Source organism: Tachysurus vachellii, chromosome 2 (assembly GCF_030014155.1).
Source record: "Tachysurus vachellii isolate PV-2020 chromosome 2, HZAU_Pvac_v1, whole genome shotgun sequence".
In the NCBI taxonomy this organism is placed as follows: Eukaryota; Metazoa; Chordata; class Actinopteri; order Siluriformes; family Bagridae; genus Tachysurus; species Tachysurus vachellii.
The window spans coordinates 23,761,543-23,778,437 of record NC_083461.1 but is presented as its reverse complement, the minus strand read 5'-3'; the positions used below and the strand labels follow the sequence as shown (position 1 = coordinate 23,778,437).

The following is a 16,895-nucleotide window of genomic DNA, read 5'->3' as shown; positions in this document are numbered from 1 at the left end:
TAGTGTATTTGTTTCCAAAATAACAAAGACAAAATCTCCACTAAGTTTGATTAGGATATTTAATTGAAATAGTGAGTTGAAACAAGAAAGGGAAAAAATGAAATGTCCAAAATTATTAGCCCCCGGTCATTAATAGTCAATAGTGAACCCTTTCTGAGCCACAACTGACAACAACCTCTTAGAGTAGTTCTTTACTAGGTTGGCACAGGTTTCCTGAGGGATTTTAGCCCATTCTTCCATTGCAAATTGCTCCAGCTGGTCCAAATTACATGGCTTCCGAGCATGGACATTGACTTTGAGCACTCACCACAAACTCTCAATAGGATTGAGGTCTGGGCTCTGTGCGGGCCACTCCATGACCTTGGTTTTGGTATCCTTCAGGAACTGTTGGACCAATTTCGATGTATGCTTTGGGTCATTGTCTTGTTGGAAGACCCAGCGTTGACCTAAGGCTAGACTACGAGCAGATTTCTGCATATTATCCCTCAAAATGTCAACATAATTTTCTTTTTTCATGATGCCATGCACCCGAACAAGGCTCCCTGTGCCTGAAGCTGCAAAACAGCCCCACAGCATGATGCTGCCACCACCATGTTTAACAGTGGGAACTGTGTTCTTAGAGTTGAAGGCCTCACCCTTTCTTCACCAAACATAAGCAACATCCATGTGCCCAAACAGTTCCAGTTTAGTCTCATCAGACCAAAGCACAGACTCCCAAAACTCATCTTTACCTTTCAAATGTTCACGGGCAAACCTCAGTCTAGCTGTGATGTGCCGCTGTTTGAGTAAAGGGGTTCTTCTGGGACGATGGCCCTGAAGCCCACCACGATGAAGAGCCCTCACAACTGTGTTCCTTGAAACATCAACTCCAGAAGAGGCCAGGTCAGCAACAATCATCTTGGCAGATGTCTGGGGCATCTTGCTGATATCTCTGACTATTTTCCTCTCCAGGGTTCTTGAAATCTTGCGCTTACGACCACGCCCAGGTTTGTTTCTTACAGAATTTGTCTCCTTGTACTTGGCAATGATGCAACGTACGGCGGTTCTAGACACTGTGAAACGCTTGGAAATGGCAGTATAACCTTCCCCCTTATCATGAGCCTCCACTATCTTCTTTCTGAGCTCAAGACTGATTTCCTTTGTCTTTGGCATGGTGAGTAAAAATAGTCTCTCCCAATAATGTGTTCAAGTGCCCTGTTCCTTGGAGTCCTTTAATGCTGATTGAATGCCCAGGTATTGTTAGGAAGCCAATTGACTGCACAGGTGTGGTTTGAAAACTGATTGATTAATTTGGTGTGTTTTGAAAGCTGATTGATTAATTGGGTGTGTTTTGAAAGCAAATATTCACAAGGGGCTAATATTTTTGACCACCCCATTTTCACTATATTTGATTATAAAGCAAGCCTATAAATGTATTTTATATTTCAAAATGTACCAAAAGCTACTAAATAGCACTGGTGAATGTTTGATTATATCAAGTTTTATCAATGCTACAAAAATTGGAAAGATCTTTAGGAAAATGTTCCAAAATTCCTGGGGGGCTAATAATTTTGGCCTCAACTGTATATGAAGTTTGCCAGTACCGTATGCTGAAAAACAGCCCCACACCATGATGTTCCCACCTCCAAACTTTACTGTTGGTATGGTGTTTTTGGGGTGATGTGCAGTGCCATTTCTCCTCCAAACATGGTGTGTATTATGACATCCAAAGAGTTCAATTTTGGTCTCATCTGACCAGACTATATTCTCTCACTATTTCACAGGCTTGTCCAAATGTTGTGCAGCAAACTTTAAACAAGCTTCAACATGTCTTTTCTTCAGCAGTGGAGTCTTGCATGGTGAGCGTGCATACAGGCCATGGCGGTTGAGTGCATTACTTATTGTTTTCTTTGAAACAACTGTACCTGCTGATTCCAGGTCTTTCTGAAGCTGTCCACAAGTGATCCTTGGCTCTAGGACAACACTTCTGATAATTCCTTTCACTCCTCTGTCAGAAATCTTGCGAGGAGCACCTGGTCGTGGCCTGTTTATGGTGAAATGATGTTCTTTCCACTTACGGATTATGGCTCCAACAGTGCTCAGTGGAACATTCAGAAGTTTTGAAATTCTTCTGTAACCAATGCCATCAGAATGTTTTGCAACAATAAGGTTGTGAAGGTCTTTAGAGAGTTCTTTGCTTTTACCCATCATGAATGTTTCTTGTGTAATACCTTGGTATCAGTTTGGACAGAACCAGCTGATATTAATTTGCATTGATAAGGGGCGGGATTAGTTTCTAATTACTGATTGTCTTGGCTTTCCATGCCTTTTTGCACCTCCCTTTCTTCATGTATTCACTACTTTTTCCCTGTGTCACTTAACGTTATTAAACATAACTTAATTTACGGACATCTAGGGTTTGATTTCTTTGCATGTGTGGATTGAATGGGTTGTTACCAACATCTGGTGAAAATTTCATGTCAATAGCACCTTTAGAAATAAATTTACTGAGAAAAATGGTGATGTGTTCAATACTTATTTTACTAGCTGTATACACACACAAAGATCTGTGATACCGTTAATGATGAATATGATAGAAATGTCTCAGGACACATAGTATAGCAACTTTCTGGTCAGATTGCCAATGCTGACCCCTGTCTGCTGCTGAACATGCCTACAGTAGACATGTGTGCAGCAGAAATGGACCATGGAGCAATGGAAAAATGCAGTATAGCCTGAGGAGTCACATTGTCTTTTACATCATGTGGATGTGCATGTGTGCTGTTTATCTGGGAAGGACATGACACCAGGATGTACTATGGGAAGAAAGCAAGCTGACTGGGGCGATGTTCTGCTGGAAAATTTGGTCCTTGCATTCATGAAATGAAACGGTGAAACCAACTCGAACATTGATCATTTTTGTTCCTTTATTGCAAACAAACATGTTACTTGTCATGCTGGTGAAAAATCTGAACACTAATATTGAATCTATTTACTAACATCTACTAGTTTGAAATGTGCTTGGTGATGTTCATGTTTGCATGGATCCAAGGCAGTGGTTGATCTTTTTTAGTCGATCTTCCTTGTTCACTTCAGGAACACAATTACAAACCTTTCATAGCGCTTCAACACTTTACTGCAATCTGTCGTAGCTGCCAATGGGCAAGTCTTAAGTCTCAAACCATTTCCGATTTCTGTTTCAAAGCACCAGACTTTTAGTTTCAAGATCAAGATTGTGGCACAACAGAAAATTGAGGTCAACCTACTGCCCTGTGACCCAGTTTATATCTTTAATTAACATATAAAGATCATATTCTTCAACTGTAATGCTTTGTTTTAGCACCAAATTAGCACCACAATGCTAACTAGGCCTCCAGTTTTGGTCATGAAAGGTAACAATTTAGCCATGTAATGTGTTAGAGGTTAAAATTCTTAGCAGTAAAACTTGACAATGTATACACCTATAGGAAATAAGTCTTTGAAATACATACACTATGAACAGGTGTATTACAGAACCTATAGCATGCCAAACTTGTGAAGTCTTTTAAAAAAAATCGACTATAAACATAAACTTATCTTCACAGACAAAATCAGGTTTTTAGTGAACTTGGCACTTGTTTGGAGGTAAAGCATATGATCATGGGTAGAATAAATTAATTAGCCATATTGCCATGACAGAGATTGGGGAGGCATGAAGGCCAAAATCTAGTCTAAGGGAGGTTGGAATTGTCAGAAAGAATCATGGGAGATCCAAGCTGAAGCTCCTGCTGAAGTGATTCCAAGTCGGCTGGGGTCATGCGGTGTACTTCCAGCCAATCTGACAGCAAGGATGCAGAAAGAGGTGCAGAATCGTTGTGGCTGTCACAAAAGTAAAGAACCCATTTAAATCACTTGGTAAGCTTACAGAAACCATTTAAATAAACAGAACAACTAAATACATTATATTTTAAATGAGTCATAACTGACCTTTCCCTGAGGTCTGAGTGCTGGAGGTCAGACAGCGACTGAGTGAGGAGATCGTCAAGATCAAAGCCGACGCCATATCCAGCCCCACTGCCTTTGGGAGTCACAGAAAAAACAGGGGGCAAAATATCTTCAACCTGGATAAACCATGAACAAAGGGAGATTGAACAATTCATAAGTCCTTCAGAATTCAGTAGATGCTATTTTTCAGGAAAAGAAAATATCCTCGCAGTAGTACGAATCAGTAGAACAAAATCTAAAAATACCATTATTCTAAAGCTCCAAGCTAAAACTTTCATAATCCTTCCATGTGATTTGTTTATTCACAACCGACCTGTGACTTGGACAGCTGTAGTGTGACTGTATGAATGTCTGGTGCTCTGCAGCTTCCTGGTAGCCCTGTGTCTGTGAGGCTGGTCTGGGCTGATGGTCCAGGTACCTCATGAGAAGCTTCATGTGAAGGAGTACCATTTTGCTGCCTGCCAAGTTCAGAACACAACTTCTCCATGGGCTCAGAAGCAACTACTGTGTTCTGGTTAGAGAGAGATGTACTGGTGCCCTGAATATCACCCAGAGGTTTTTTGATGAATGAGTCTAATGAGAAGAGTTTGACAGGTGGGTTAGTGATGGTCATTTCAATGCTGGGAAGAGGTTGAGTTTGTTGGGGGTGTGTAAGAGACTGGGTTTGAGTGAGCAGAAGTGACTGCTGGGGTAAGCTCCCATGACTTAGCTGTAGAGGAGACAGCTGGACTTGCTGTGACTGGTGCTGGATTTGTGCTTGCTGCTGCTGTGCCATTCCTCCACCTGACGGGTTCCCTGTCCAGTTTCCTACTGAGGTTAATACTGTCCCACACCCCTGGAATTGGGTTGTGGGTTGGGGTTTTAATGCATCACTCTTGGCAAGGGTACATGGGGCTGCAACAAGTGTTCCACCTCCAACTATGGCTAAAGCCCCACCCCCTACACCTCCATCTCCACTAACTGCCACCATCCCAATGTCCCCATTTTGAGCAGAGTCTAAGGGGATTGGCAAGGAATTGAAGGTGGCATGAGGATCGAATATTCCAGATGCCACACACTGATTAATCTGAGGCATTTGTTGGGGTGGTTTGAATGCCTGCAACTCACTTGGTTGTTTGTCTGCCACTGACTCTACAGTGTCTGAAGACAACGGGCCTTTTCCCACAGTTGCTTGCATCTGGCAAGAACCTGGCATATTATTGGAGGTTTTATTGTCAATGACCTGTGATTTGTCCATCATTCTTCCCCACCGCTCCAGCAACTTCTTGTCATTGTCACTCAGCATGACACCACCCAAGGACTCGCCTGATTTCCCTTCCTTTTTCTCCTTTTCTCTTAGCTTTTTCTTTCTCTCAATTGCTCGTTCCTGTCTTTTCCTTCTTTTCTCTTCTCTTTCCCGCTGTCTCTCTTGTGCTGTAACAGGTCTCCTGTGTTCTGTACCAGAGGATGAAATCAAGCAAGAAGAGCTCCCAGTCCCGCTGCCCAGGTCTATACCCAGGGCTGCAGAACTTCCATCTGGATATCAAAGAAAAACAAAAATTAATGAATTGCTTTTAAACCATTCAATAATTACAAAGCTGTTTTTATGTAAAGCACATTTAACAATAAACATGGTCACAATATAGATTTAGATCCAAAATGATCAAGCCAGTGGTAAAACAAGCAAGGAAAATCTTTCTGACAAAATAAAAATTTGTACCCTCAAAAATTTGTATTGCCGTCCCACCCAATATGCCCACCTCACGCACAACGTGTCCGGGATAGTCTCTGAATCCACCATGATCTTGACCAAGATAACTGAGCTTAATATTTAGACCTAGTCATGATTATTGCGTAATTATTGCCATCTCCTCAAATGTCCAATTTAACAACGTGTGATCTACTCAAACAAATTGACTACCAGGTTACAAACAGCACCTTAAAAGGCACACTAGTATAGAAATAATGGAGAAGACAAAAGCATAATGATGATTACAAAATTTTATAACGATAAAAATTTGGTTATGGAATTTGAAATGTCATCAATTTCTTCAAGTTCCACATAAGAAACACAGGTACAATGGTTTATGTACTGTATGGTTACACGTACCTCGTGCCTTTTGCCTTAGTGCCGACTTGAGTAAAGCTGCTTTGAGTGCTGCTTTGGTATCATCAGAAATTGCTCCTTCCTTTCTAGTGGTTTCTCCAGAAGTTCCTTTCCCTCCTTTTCCAAGTGAATGAGAAAGTGACTGAGAGAGAGAATACGCTTGCATCTGAGATAGTGAGAGAGAGACACTGGATTTTGTGATACTGGATTGAGGTGCTGTAGAGGCTGGTGGCTGGTGAAGTGCCTGGCTCTGAACTGACTGTATAGCAGAAACTTGATTTGCAGGAGCACAGTTCTCCCTCTTGGTGCAATCTCCAGTTGGTTCACAAGGTGGTGTGCCTTGGCTGGATGTGGGAGTGGTAAGGTCTATGGTCTCTGGCTGTCCATCTGAATTTGCACTGGGCATGTCCACATCCTGACAATTTCTTGTGAATGGTGTCATATAATTGGTAAGATGGGCAAAAACTGGTGGAAGAGCTTGCTTATTTAATGAAGGAACAAAAGTGACAGAACTCTGTGCTATGGCCAAATTGTGACTTACTTTTTGCTGCTGAGGGTGAGTCACATTTGACTGGTTTTGAGTACTGGGCACCATTGGATAGATATGATTACCTGTGCTCCCAGAAACTTGTCCTAGTCTCTGAAGCGGTTTGAAATGGATCTTCCTGCTGCCTTGTTTCTTCTGGTGGAAGTCCTGTATTTCAGCAAGTATGGCCTCCTTGATCTGCTCTCGCCCCATTGGCTGTCGGTCAAACTCAAAATCAAAGGCAGGCACACACACAGGTTCATCATCTGGGTCATGATATTTGGCAAGGTAGGGGTGCTCTAGTGCCTGGCACACACTAATCCGTTCACGAGGGTCAAAGCGCAGCATAGCGTTCAGAAGATCCAATGCAACAGGTTCAGCCTGTGGGTACAGTTTGCTGAGAGGCACAGGTGCCCTAAAAGGCAAGCTCTGGATGTAAGAGCGCACTCTTTCAGCTCCAATAGTACCCACCACACTCTCAGGTGGTGTACCCAAGACAGAGAGAATCAGCTGCAGCTGGTGTACATAGTGCTTGCCTGGGAAGAGCTGCTTACGACCCAGCATCTCAGCAAAAATGCAGCCTACTGACCAGAGGTCAATGGCAAGGCTGTAGTGATGAAGTGAGAGCAGAAGCTCTGGTGCGCGGTACCAACGTGTGGCCACATACTCTGTCATGAAGGAACGTGACTCCTCAGCATGGGCAGCACTTAGACCGCGGGCCATGCCAAAGTCCCCTATCTTCAGCTCACAGTTCTCGTTTACCAGCAGGTTTGAAGGCTTCAGGTCGCGGTGGATTACATTGGCTGAGTGGATGTATTTCAGACCACGCAACAGCTGGTACAGAAAGTAGCGTGTGTGCTCAGGGGTCAAAGGCTGTCTTGAGTGGATGATCTGGTGTAGGTCACTCTCCATTAGGTCAAGGACTACATACCTACAAAAAGGAAACAAAGATAATCAAACAAAAGGCTGAAACATTTAAAGAAAAAGAAAATTTATCCATTCATCCATTTCCTTACACAGGGTTACACAATCCGCATGGTTTCAAGCTACAAGGTAGTGGACACCATGAATGGAGTGGAAACCAATCATCAAACATAATTTCACACACGCACACCATTCACACACAGATGATGAGCAATTTAGGTATACCATGCATTTGGACATGGTCCCAGAAAAAAACCCCTGAAGCACGAGAAAAACAGGCAAACTCTGCGCATGCAGGTTGGAGGCAGAATTTGATCCCTGTAATCCTGGAGGTGCTAGGCAAATGTGCTAACCACAAAGTTTCTTTGTTTCCTTGCACACTTTATATACAAATGACACAATGCTCACACTTACACCGATTTGAAGGCTGAAGTAGGCACCACCGGCTGAAGGATGTCCTTGATTGCAATAATGTTGTCATGTTTAAAGTGTTTGAGGATCTTGAGCTCTCGAAGTGTGCGTTTAGCATTCGTCACAACTTCAAACGCATTCGGGATCTTCTTTATAGCCACCTGTTGCCCTGCATAAAAAGTATTATCGAAAATGAATGGAAAACATTCCATTAAAAATAGGTGTCAGCGTAATATTTTAGAGTTAAGTTAAATATGTAAAATCTGTATTTAATTATTGTGTTTAACATTACAAGTTTAGTCAAACAACATTTTGTGGTCGCTACCATTGTCCCGCCTCCTGGCAGATGACACCACGCCATAGGCACCTGTGCCGATGGTCTCGATAATGTCATACTCTTCACCGACCTCAAACTTCACATCTAAAGAAAAGGCTTTAAGAAGTGCAAGGTTCTTCGCAGCCACAGTGTTTTCATCTGCACTGGCGGACACATCGTTGACGTTCTGGGAGTGCTGTTCCACCTCAGGTACCTGTTGATTCTCATCACTGCTACACTCCCTCTTAATTTTGGCAACGGTGTCTTTTGATTTCGCAACTTCACTGGATGACATCCTGGACCTTTGGAATGCAGGAAACACTAAAGATATAACATTTGTAAACACGACCTGCCTTTTACAAAAAAGTATTGTGTATAGCTACGGTTACTGTTATTGTTTAACACCTGTGTGTTATCGGATAACCATTTTATTGTTCAGCTGTTGTTTATTGTTACACAATCAACTTATGGCTAAGCTGTTGTTGATGTAAACTACTTCAGTGACTTATGAATGAAGTGAAAAGCACAAGCAAGATCTTTTTTACAAGAGGATTATCTAATGCATAGATGTAAATAAAGATATGTATAATATATTACATTTACTCATAGTCAGAAAACTGAAAAGAAAGCATTTTCCATTTCATTTCAAGGCACTATAAATGATCTGATTAAACAGATGAGATGAGGTCATTATTTAATGAGTTTACAATAACAACATTAGAATAAAACAGCAGTCAGGCGACAGAACTGATATGGTATGAACTGGTATGATGTCACTGCAAAAGAAAATAATAATAATTGTGTCAAATAGACTCATGATTTAAAAAACAACATATTTTACCTTATCATTATCAGGATAGCGATGATCCTGTAAACATTTCTGTCAAAGCATGGCTGCTTGTTTCTGTGATGTCTACAGCAAGCCTTTTTTTACTTCCTTCTACGCTTCCGTATTGTGTGCGAGTGACAACGCGACTGTCCAATGGAATGGAAGATATACATGTCATAGCCAATAGGCTCTGGAATATGTCTAAGAGGCGGGATCATTTCTCAATTCAATAGAACCTTTGTTTGGGTGTCGACCTGAAATGAGTCGCGGGTAAACACTTACATTATTCATTTTATTTTATTTACAGAAACACGTCAGAGAAGCCGTTAATAAGATGTGGCTAATAATATACGCACCACACTGAAAAATCTGATCTGTTCCACTGTTTATTTTGCCTACGACTCATATACAGTGAGACTGGGCGCCTCCCACTCGTCTGCTGATAGTGGACTGTAAACACCCCCCGCCCCCCGCCCCCCATATATATATATATATATATATGTATATATATATATATATATATATATATATATATATATATATATATATATATACACACACACACACACACATACGCGCGCGCGCACGCACACAAACACACATACTGTACACAAACACACACACACACACTCACATACACTCATATTCTCTCTCTCACACTCACACACATACAAACACGCGCACTCACACAAACACACACGCACACACAATCACACACGCACTCACACAGACACACAAAAACACACGACCACAAACACAAGCGCACTCACAAACACACACAGACACACACGCACACATACACAGACATACACAAACCCACAGACACACATGCACACATTCTCTCTCTCACACACACTCACACCACACAGACACACACGCACACTCACACAGACATACACAAGCACACACTGCAGCACTACATGGTATATTAAAACAGTATGGCAGCAACATTAATTGTAGTAAATACAATAAGATACAGTTATTTTATGTGCTATAACATTTACATCTACTGATTTTATGCCGGTGAACTGTCACAGGTCTTACCAGTGATGGTAAATGAGCTCATGAATATTTATTTACTTTCTCATAATGTGTTAATGTCTGTTGGTCCTAGCATTTCTGTACCCTTGATAAACAGACTGATTTTAAGGTTTAATGATTGTTTTGTAGACAGTATGTGTATTAGCACCACTTACATCCTACATTACATTAAGGTCTGATCAGCTAGAATCAAGTTCTATCCTAATTAAGGGTAAACGTCCCTTTCCAGTTGCAGCCCCAAAACCGTGGAATAGTTTCTCCCCGTCAGACCTTCCCCATATCTCAGGACAAAATACCTAACCCAACTGTTTGCTTTTGTTAATATTTAGCTGTAAGAGGTGTAGTTAGTGAATGCATGGTGATGCAATGGAGTTTATTTAATATTTTACCTTGTGCACTTTTCTATTTTATCTGTCTTAGTATTAGTATTTTCCTTTTTTGAAAAAAAAAAAAAAGCTTAGGTTATAAACTTGATTGTATTTTCGGGTCATAGTCAGTTCATAGTCACAAAGTAAACTGTACTTCCACACGTGGCGTTTGGATGTCACACGTCATAACGGTTTGGATGATTAACAGGAGTTTTCTGTTTGTGATCTGCTTTGATCTTAAACAGGATTTAACCCTCAGCAACTAAACAAAATAGGTTATACACATGTGTATATGGACACACCAAAGGATACGATGTGGGGAATTTATTAGACTAAAAATCTAAACAACGGAAATTATTAATGATTATTATATCGATGCATATCGACTGTCCAATCAGAACTCGTGGCTGCACAGACATCCATCCAATCACAGAGCGAGACCCGGATTTTTCCACGTAGCAGAGAAGTTGACTTTTCAGGACTCACAGAAGTAAACAAGAGCTCAGAAAAAGTGGTCTTGTAATAGTAAATATAGATTTTATTTAGATAAATCTGCATCCCAGCATGTCTTCTAGTAAACCACAAGACAGTGTACCGAGGTGGGAAAGATGGGTTCGGGTCGTGTTTTGTGTTTTAGGATTAATCCTGTCGGTTTATGCTCTTCACGTGGAGCTGTCACGAGAAAACGACCCAAATTACACGGCTATGTGCGACCTCGCTGATTCTGTCAGCTGCTCCAAGGTTTTCACCTCCAGGTAAAATATCTTATATCTTTAAAATTATATGCATATATATATATATATATATATATATATATATATATATATATATATATATATATATATATATATATATATATAATGTATATCTGTCAATATGCCTGTACTGCACTACAACTTTGCACTTTTGGTTAGATTCTAACTGCATTTCATTGCCTTCTTCCCACGTGCAATGACAATAAAGTCGAATCTAATCTAAATAATTCTAAAGAGTTTTGAGGCACAACATTAGTATTTGTTTAACTACGCTAATTTGGCATGTCAGGATAGTGAAACAGACTATATAATAAGACATCCACTGTTAGTTTATATGTTACCTGTCTGCATGTGACTCCCAGTAATGTCCATATTTGATATTTCTAATAATAAATTATAAACACAAAAAACGCGGAGATTTTCTGACTTATTATAGATTATACTTCATGTTGAGCTTCCAAGATCCCAGAAGATCCGCACGCACACACCACTAAAGCACTCATGCCACGTCTAACAGTGCGAACGCTAGCACGTGTCAGCTCGACAAGTCAACCAACTGACGTCACGGGCTCATTTGCATATTCATTTATTTCATCTTCACAATCATTTGCATATCAAAACCGTGTTTCATGAAGATTTTCTTCATGACGATAGAACGATTTAGACGATAGAATAGAAGAGTTTTATTAGAATAGAAAATTATATTTATTTAATCTATTTTAAATAAATGTCATTGTAGCCGCAAACAAACGGTTTATACATTATATACATATACAAAAAAACAGTTAGGAATAGAATTATTCTTATTACTCTTATTTTATTGACAATAAGAGTGTTTAAAACCACCAAGAGGATATGTGCAGTACTGTATGTGATTGGTTGTTAGGAACAGTGATGAGTCAGTGATTGGGCAGTGTAAACTATGGTGATTAGTAATAGGACTTTGGGATGAATGGTGGTTATTGATTCAGCTTTGGGAAACAACTGGTGGTCATTGACTGGGCATTGGAAATTATTGTAATTAGTGATTGGTCACTGGGAACAATGGGGATTAGTGATTAAACTTTAAAGGGAAAATTGTGGTTAGTGATTTGGGCATTGGAAAAAGTTAATTGTTGATTGGGCATTGGGTATTATGGTGATTAGTGATTTGGCAATGAGAACATTGATACTCAGTGATTGGTCATTGGGAACAATGGTGATTAGTGATTGGGCATTGGGTACAATATTGTTTAGTCTTTGGCCATTGGGAACAATTGTGATTAGTGATTGTGCTTTGGGTAAAAATGGTGGTCAGTGATTAGGCATTGGTGAAAATGGTGATTAGTGACTGGGTTTTGGAAATCCAGCAGTCACTAATATCTGCTCTAAAAGTCACTAAATTTGTTGCTAGCCTTTTTTATCTAATAAAATAAGTTCACTAAAGTCGCTTAAGACTAAACAGATCTAGCAAGAATGCTTCTAAGAATCACAATGACAGGCTTGGTAAATGTCACAAACATGAAATACTAAACAGAAATAAAGCTTAAATAAAGCTCAGCTACTGTAGCACTGTTCAGCCCTGATATCCTCTGCATGTTTTTTGTAAGGTGGGGACGTGGATTTGGTCTCGTTCAGCTGTTTGCTGAAAAGGACAGCATTCTGAACCAACCAAACAGTTTACTGGGCATCATCTTTTACACTCTGCAGCTAGGCCTAGGTGAGTTTATACAGCCAAGCTTTCGATAAGACCATCTGTGTAGCTTTAAGATTACAAAGTAATCCAAATTACAATTTGGATCCAAAACTAATTACAATGTTATGCTATGTTAATTACAAAGGATCCAAAACTACCATTAGCTTTTAGCATTCTGTAAACCTTATACAACTTATTATTGAATGCTCTAACAAACAACGGGACATGGTCAGTAAATTGAACATTTCTTTTTACTTTTGCAGGCCAAATGGTGTCAAATACAGCAGCACATTTCTTGGTCATGGCATCCTGGGTGTCAGTAGCTGGTTCGATCTATCTAGCTTCTATTTTAGTATTTGTTCTGGAAGATTTCTGCATGGTGTGTGTGTCGACATACATCATCAACTTTTCTCTCCTCTACACCAACCTGCAGAGAAGGACATGCCTTAGAGGAAAGCAGAAAAAAGACAAGACAAAATGAGACCTTGTGTGTGTGCTTGTGTGTGTTTGTGTCTGTCTGTCTGTCTGTCTGCTGAAACAATTCCACCATACAAGAATATAGTGTTCTTTGCTTATAGAGCAGACATTTTTGTTACACAAACACCAGCAAATGATTAATTCTGTTTACTTAAAAACTATTTGCCTTTTTGAATAAAAGCTTATAAAAAAGTAATGATATATTTTTGTGTTTCTTCTGAATAAAGACATGTGTATGCCTCAGATTCTTCAACTAGGGGTCACAGTCCCACATGATTTACAAATGGGATCATGGCAGAAAATCTCCTCGTTTTTTGTGTTCAAATATCAAATATGGACATTACTGGGAGTCACATGCAGACAGGTAACATTTAAACTAACAGTGGATGTCTTATTATATAGTCTGTTTCACTATCCTGACATGCCAAATTAGCGTAGTTAAATAAATACTAATGTTGTACCTCAAAACTCTTTAGAATTATTTAGATTAGATTAGACTTTATCCGGCATCATGGCAGGATACACCCTGGATGGAGTGCCAACCCATCGCAGGGCACACACACTCTCATTCACTCACGCAATCACACACTAGGGACAATTTTCCAGAGATGCCAATCAACCTACCATGCATGTCTTTGGACCGGGGGAGGAAACCGGAGTACCCGGAGGAAACCCCCGAGGCACGGGGAGAACATGCAAACTCCACACACACAAGGTGGAGGCGGGAATCGAACCCCAAACCCTGGAGGTGTGAGGCGAACGTGCTAACCGCTAAGCCACCGTGCCCCCTACCCCTCTGTATATTACTGTAAAAATAACAATTCAAACGTTCTATATTATAAATCTGGAATTGAAAAAAAAAGCTAAAATGCCATTTTATTAATAAGAATAATTCAAATGCATAATGATATTATGCAGGAAAGTTGGATTTCATAAAAAATGAGATAAATCTTAATGAATAATACCAAATGATTGTGAATGTGTTAGGGTTATACAATTATTTGATATATGTAGCAGCATAAATGGCTGCCCACTGCTCCGGGTGTGTGTTCACGGTGTGTGTGTGTTCACTGCTGTGTGTGTGCACTTTGGATGGGTTAAATGCAGAGAACAAATTCTGAGTATGGGTCACCGTACTTAGCCATATGTTAAGTCACTTTCACTTTATTCTATATTTTATTATTATACATAATTAAAATAAACAATATGCTAAAGGTTTTGCCTGAAAATGCAGAAACTGTGGCGTCTCAAATCTGAATAGACTTCAAATGGAATTTACAGTCAGCTCAATTTAGTAGTTTAGTAAACACTGGAAAACTCTGCTCTATTTCTATTCATCAGATGCTAATGATTAAAAAAAACATTAAAGATTTAATACTTTATATTTTCGCACTCACACTGTATAATTATTGAAATTTGTTGCTGGAGTAAACATGATTAATTATTGATAATAACGAACTGAATACATTCTGAAATAAATGGATTTTATTTAAGGAATGTGTTTGCAATTATGGCCACAAGGAGGCATGGTATCAACAGGTAATATTGTATCCCATAGCAATAGAGCATAATGGAGCATATTTAAAGAAAAACGTATATATTTCATAATGTGTGTGTTGTTGTTGTTGTTGATTGAACATTAATCTAAAAACTTTGCCCTTTGGGATTCTCTTCAGTTTCCCAGAGACTATGATAAAAATATTTTTTAAAATCTGTGACAAGAAAACTAAAAGGTTTGGACAACTGATTAAATAAATTGCATTAAGCTGTATAAAAATTTAGGCTACACATTAGGCTAAATGTTAAACACATATGAAGAATGAACAAAAAAATTATATAGAGTAGGTCAATATATAAAATAGATTTCATTAGTTATCATAAGAAATAATCTAGTATTATAACCAAGACATCAAAACGTGCGCAAATAGGTTTTACTCTTTGAGCAAATAAGAGTTTCAGTTATTAAAATGTGATCTCAAAGCACCAGTTCAAGTCTGAACACATGGTGAATATAGCATGCCAACCATAATACTGTGTATTGTAAGTTTGCCTAAAATCACTACAAGCTGCAACAGCCATAAAAGAAACTTTAAGCAGATTTTCTTGTAAATTTGATTGTAAATTGTTAGATTTTTTTAGCATATGAGGTCTTTCTGAATAGCATTGTGCACTCTCCTGAAAGATTTCATGAGATATACGGTTAGCAACACCTGACTGACATCTTATACTATGTGTAATAAGATTAAACACAATTTTGCAGTTAATGTGATGAATGTGAAGCAGAGTGATCTCTTTTCACTCTGCCACGAGGCCGTCTCCGGTTCCTCCGTCTCCAGCTGCTGCTCCTGCTTCCTCCAACATCTTCTTATAATTGCTTTTGAAAAACCCAGTCTAGGAGTGATAGAAAAGTTCAAGCAACATATAGCAGAGTGCAGAAGGTTGTTGTGTTCCAATGTAAAAATGAGAAAAAACTGAAGAATAATGATCATCTCTGCACTGACCTTATAGAGAACAGCAGTGATAACAGCCAAAAGCACAATTCCTCCTACAACACCACCAATTACCTCCTTAAGTGGGAATCTCTCCTCATACAGCTCCACCTGGGTATTAACCTGCACACAGTTGCAATAACAAGCCAATCTGGTAAGTAAATTCAGAATCTATCAAAGTTTTAATTTGAAAAACTGCACCTAATAGGATCTAGTACTGTGTTGGATAATAATATTCTAAGAAACATGTCATTTTAAGAAGCCACTTGAAGCTGAGGTTGGCATGGTGGTGTTGTGGATAGTCTAAGAACTGATCCATCAGGAATAACTTCCATACAGTATAGAAATATTTACAATTAACCTGCAATCTTTAATGGTTACAACCATGCCTGCTAATCCCTCTCCTACTCGCCAGATGGAGCCTTCGCCCAACTATTGACATCGAATCCTATAGCTGCACTGCACCCTGTTACTTTGAGTCCATTGACCACCACACTAGGTCCATGAAAGTCATATGAATTTATAGTTATTTATTTCAATGATTTAATTAAAGTCTCAGCCCACTGACGTACCTTGCCAATAGGTGCAGTGTTTATAGAACCAGAGGGGGAGTAGATATATGTTGTTTTGTTGTAGTCCAGGGTTGCTGTACTGACCAGCTCAAAAATGGTTGATTTCAGTCCGATCTAAAACGTAGTGTACATGAATGATTAATGCAGAGATGTAGGACTTTTGGTGGAAATCGGTGAAAATACCAGTAATGTAATAGTGCATCATTGATATACCTGTTCAAGCCATCCAGAGCTGACATTACCAGAGATGTTGTAGTATTTTGCTTGATTTTTAAGGAGACTTGCAGCACATTTAAACACTCTGCACACAGCTACAGAGCAATTCTAAAACCCAGACACCACAAATAAATAAATAAATTCATTAATTATATGTATTTATTTATAAGAAGAGTCTTGAGAAAACAATGATTCTCTGCTAAATGTTTAAAATAATAGGTAATTATAGAAAGACATAACAGTTACT

At 39.4% G+C, this 16,895-nt stretch overlaps 3 protein-coding genes across 4 annotated transcripts in view; 1 reads left to right on the top strand and 2 right to left on the bottom strand.

The window, feature by feature from the left end:
• Nucleotides 1–2,888: 2,888 nt before the first annotated feature.
• Nucleotides 2,889–9,219, bottom strand: mapk7 (mitogen-activated protein kinase 7). The gene is made up of 7 exons (XM_060863911.1): nt 9,068–9,219; nt 8,236–8,528; nt 7,914–8,079; nt 6,053–7,506; nt 4,277–5,478; nt 3,946–4,079; nt 2,889–3,837 (listed from the first exon to the last, which is right to left on the bottom strand). The coding sequence occupies exons 1-7, from the start codon at nt 9,073–9,075 to the stop codon at nt 3,690–3,692; spliced, it is 3,405 nt and encodes a 1,134-aa protein (XP_060719894.1). The 5' UTR covers nt 9,076–9,219; the 3' UTR covers nt 2,889–3,689.
• A 1,711-nt stretch (nt 9,220–10,930) lies between these two features.
• LOC132860245 (vitamin K epoxide reductase complex subunit 1-like) lies at nt 10,931–13,567 on the top strand. Its single transcript, XM_060891377.1, has 3 exons — nt 10,931–11,219; nt 12,809–12,918; nt 13,158–13,567. Exons 1-3 carry the CDS (start codon nt 11,029–11,031, stop codon nt 13,373–13,375), a joined length of 519 nt encoding a protein of 172 aa, XP_060747360.1. The 5' UTR covers nt 10,931–11,028; the 3' UTR covers nt 13,376–13,567.
• A 1,271-nt stretch (nt 13,568–14,838) lies between these two features.
• The window catches only part of LOC132841547 (integrin alpha-M-like), a 29,650-nt gene continuing 27,593 nt past the window's right edge, over nt 14,839–16,895 (bottom strand). For both annotated transcript variants that reach the window (XM_060863906.1, XM_060863907.1), the window contains exons 27-30: nt 16,646–16,756; nt 16,433–16,546; nt 15,873–15,983; nt 14,839–15,762 (exon numbers count right to left, since the gene is read on the bottom strand). In XM_060863906.1, coding sequence (XP_060719889.1) covers nt 15,667–15,762; nt 15,873–15,983; nt 16,433–16,546; nt 16,646–16,756 — 432 coding nt within the window. In that variant the 3' untranslated portion in view covers nt 14,839–15,666. The remainder of the gene's footprint in view (nt 15,763–15,872; nt 15,984–16,432; nt 16,547–16,645; nt 16,757–16,895) is intronic.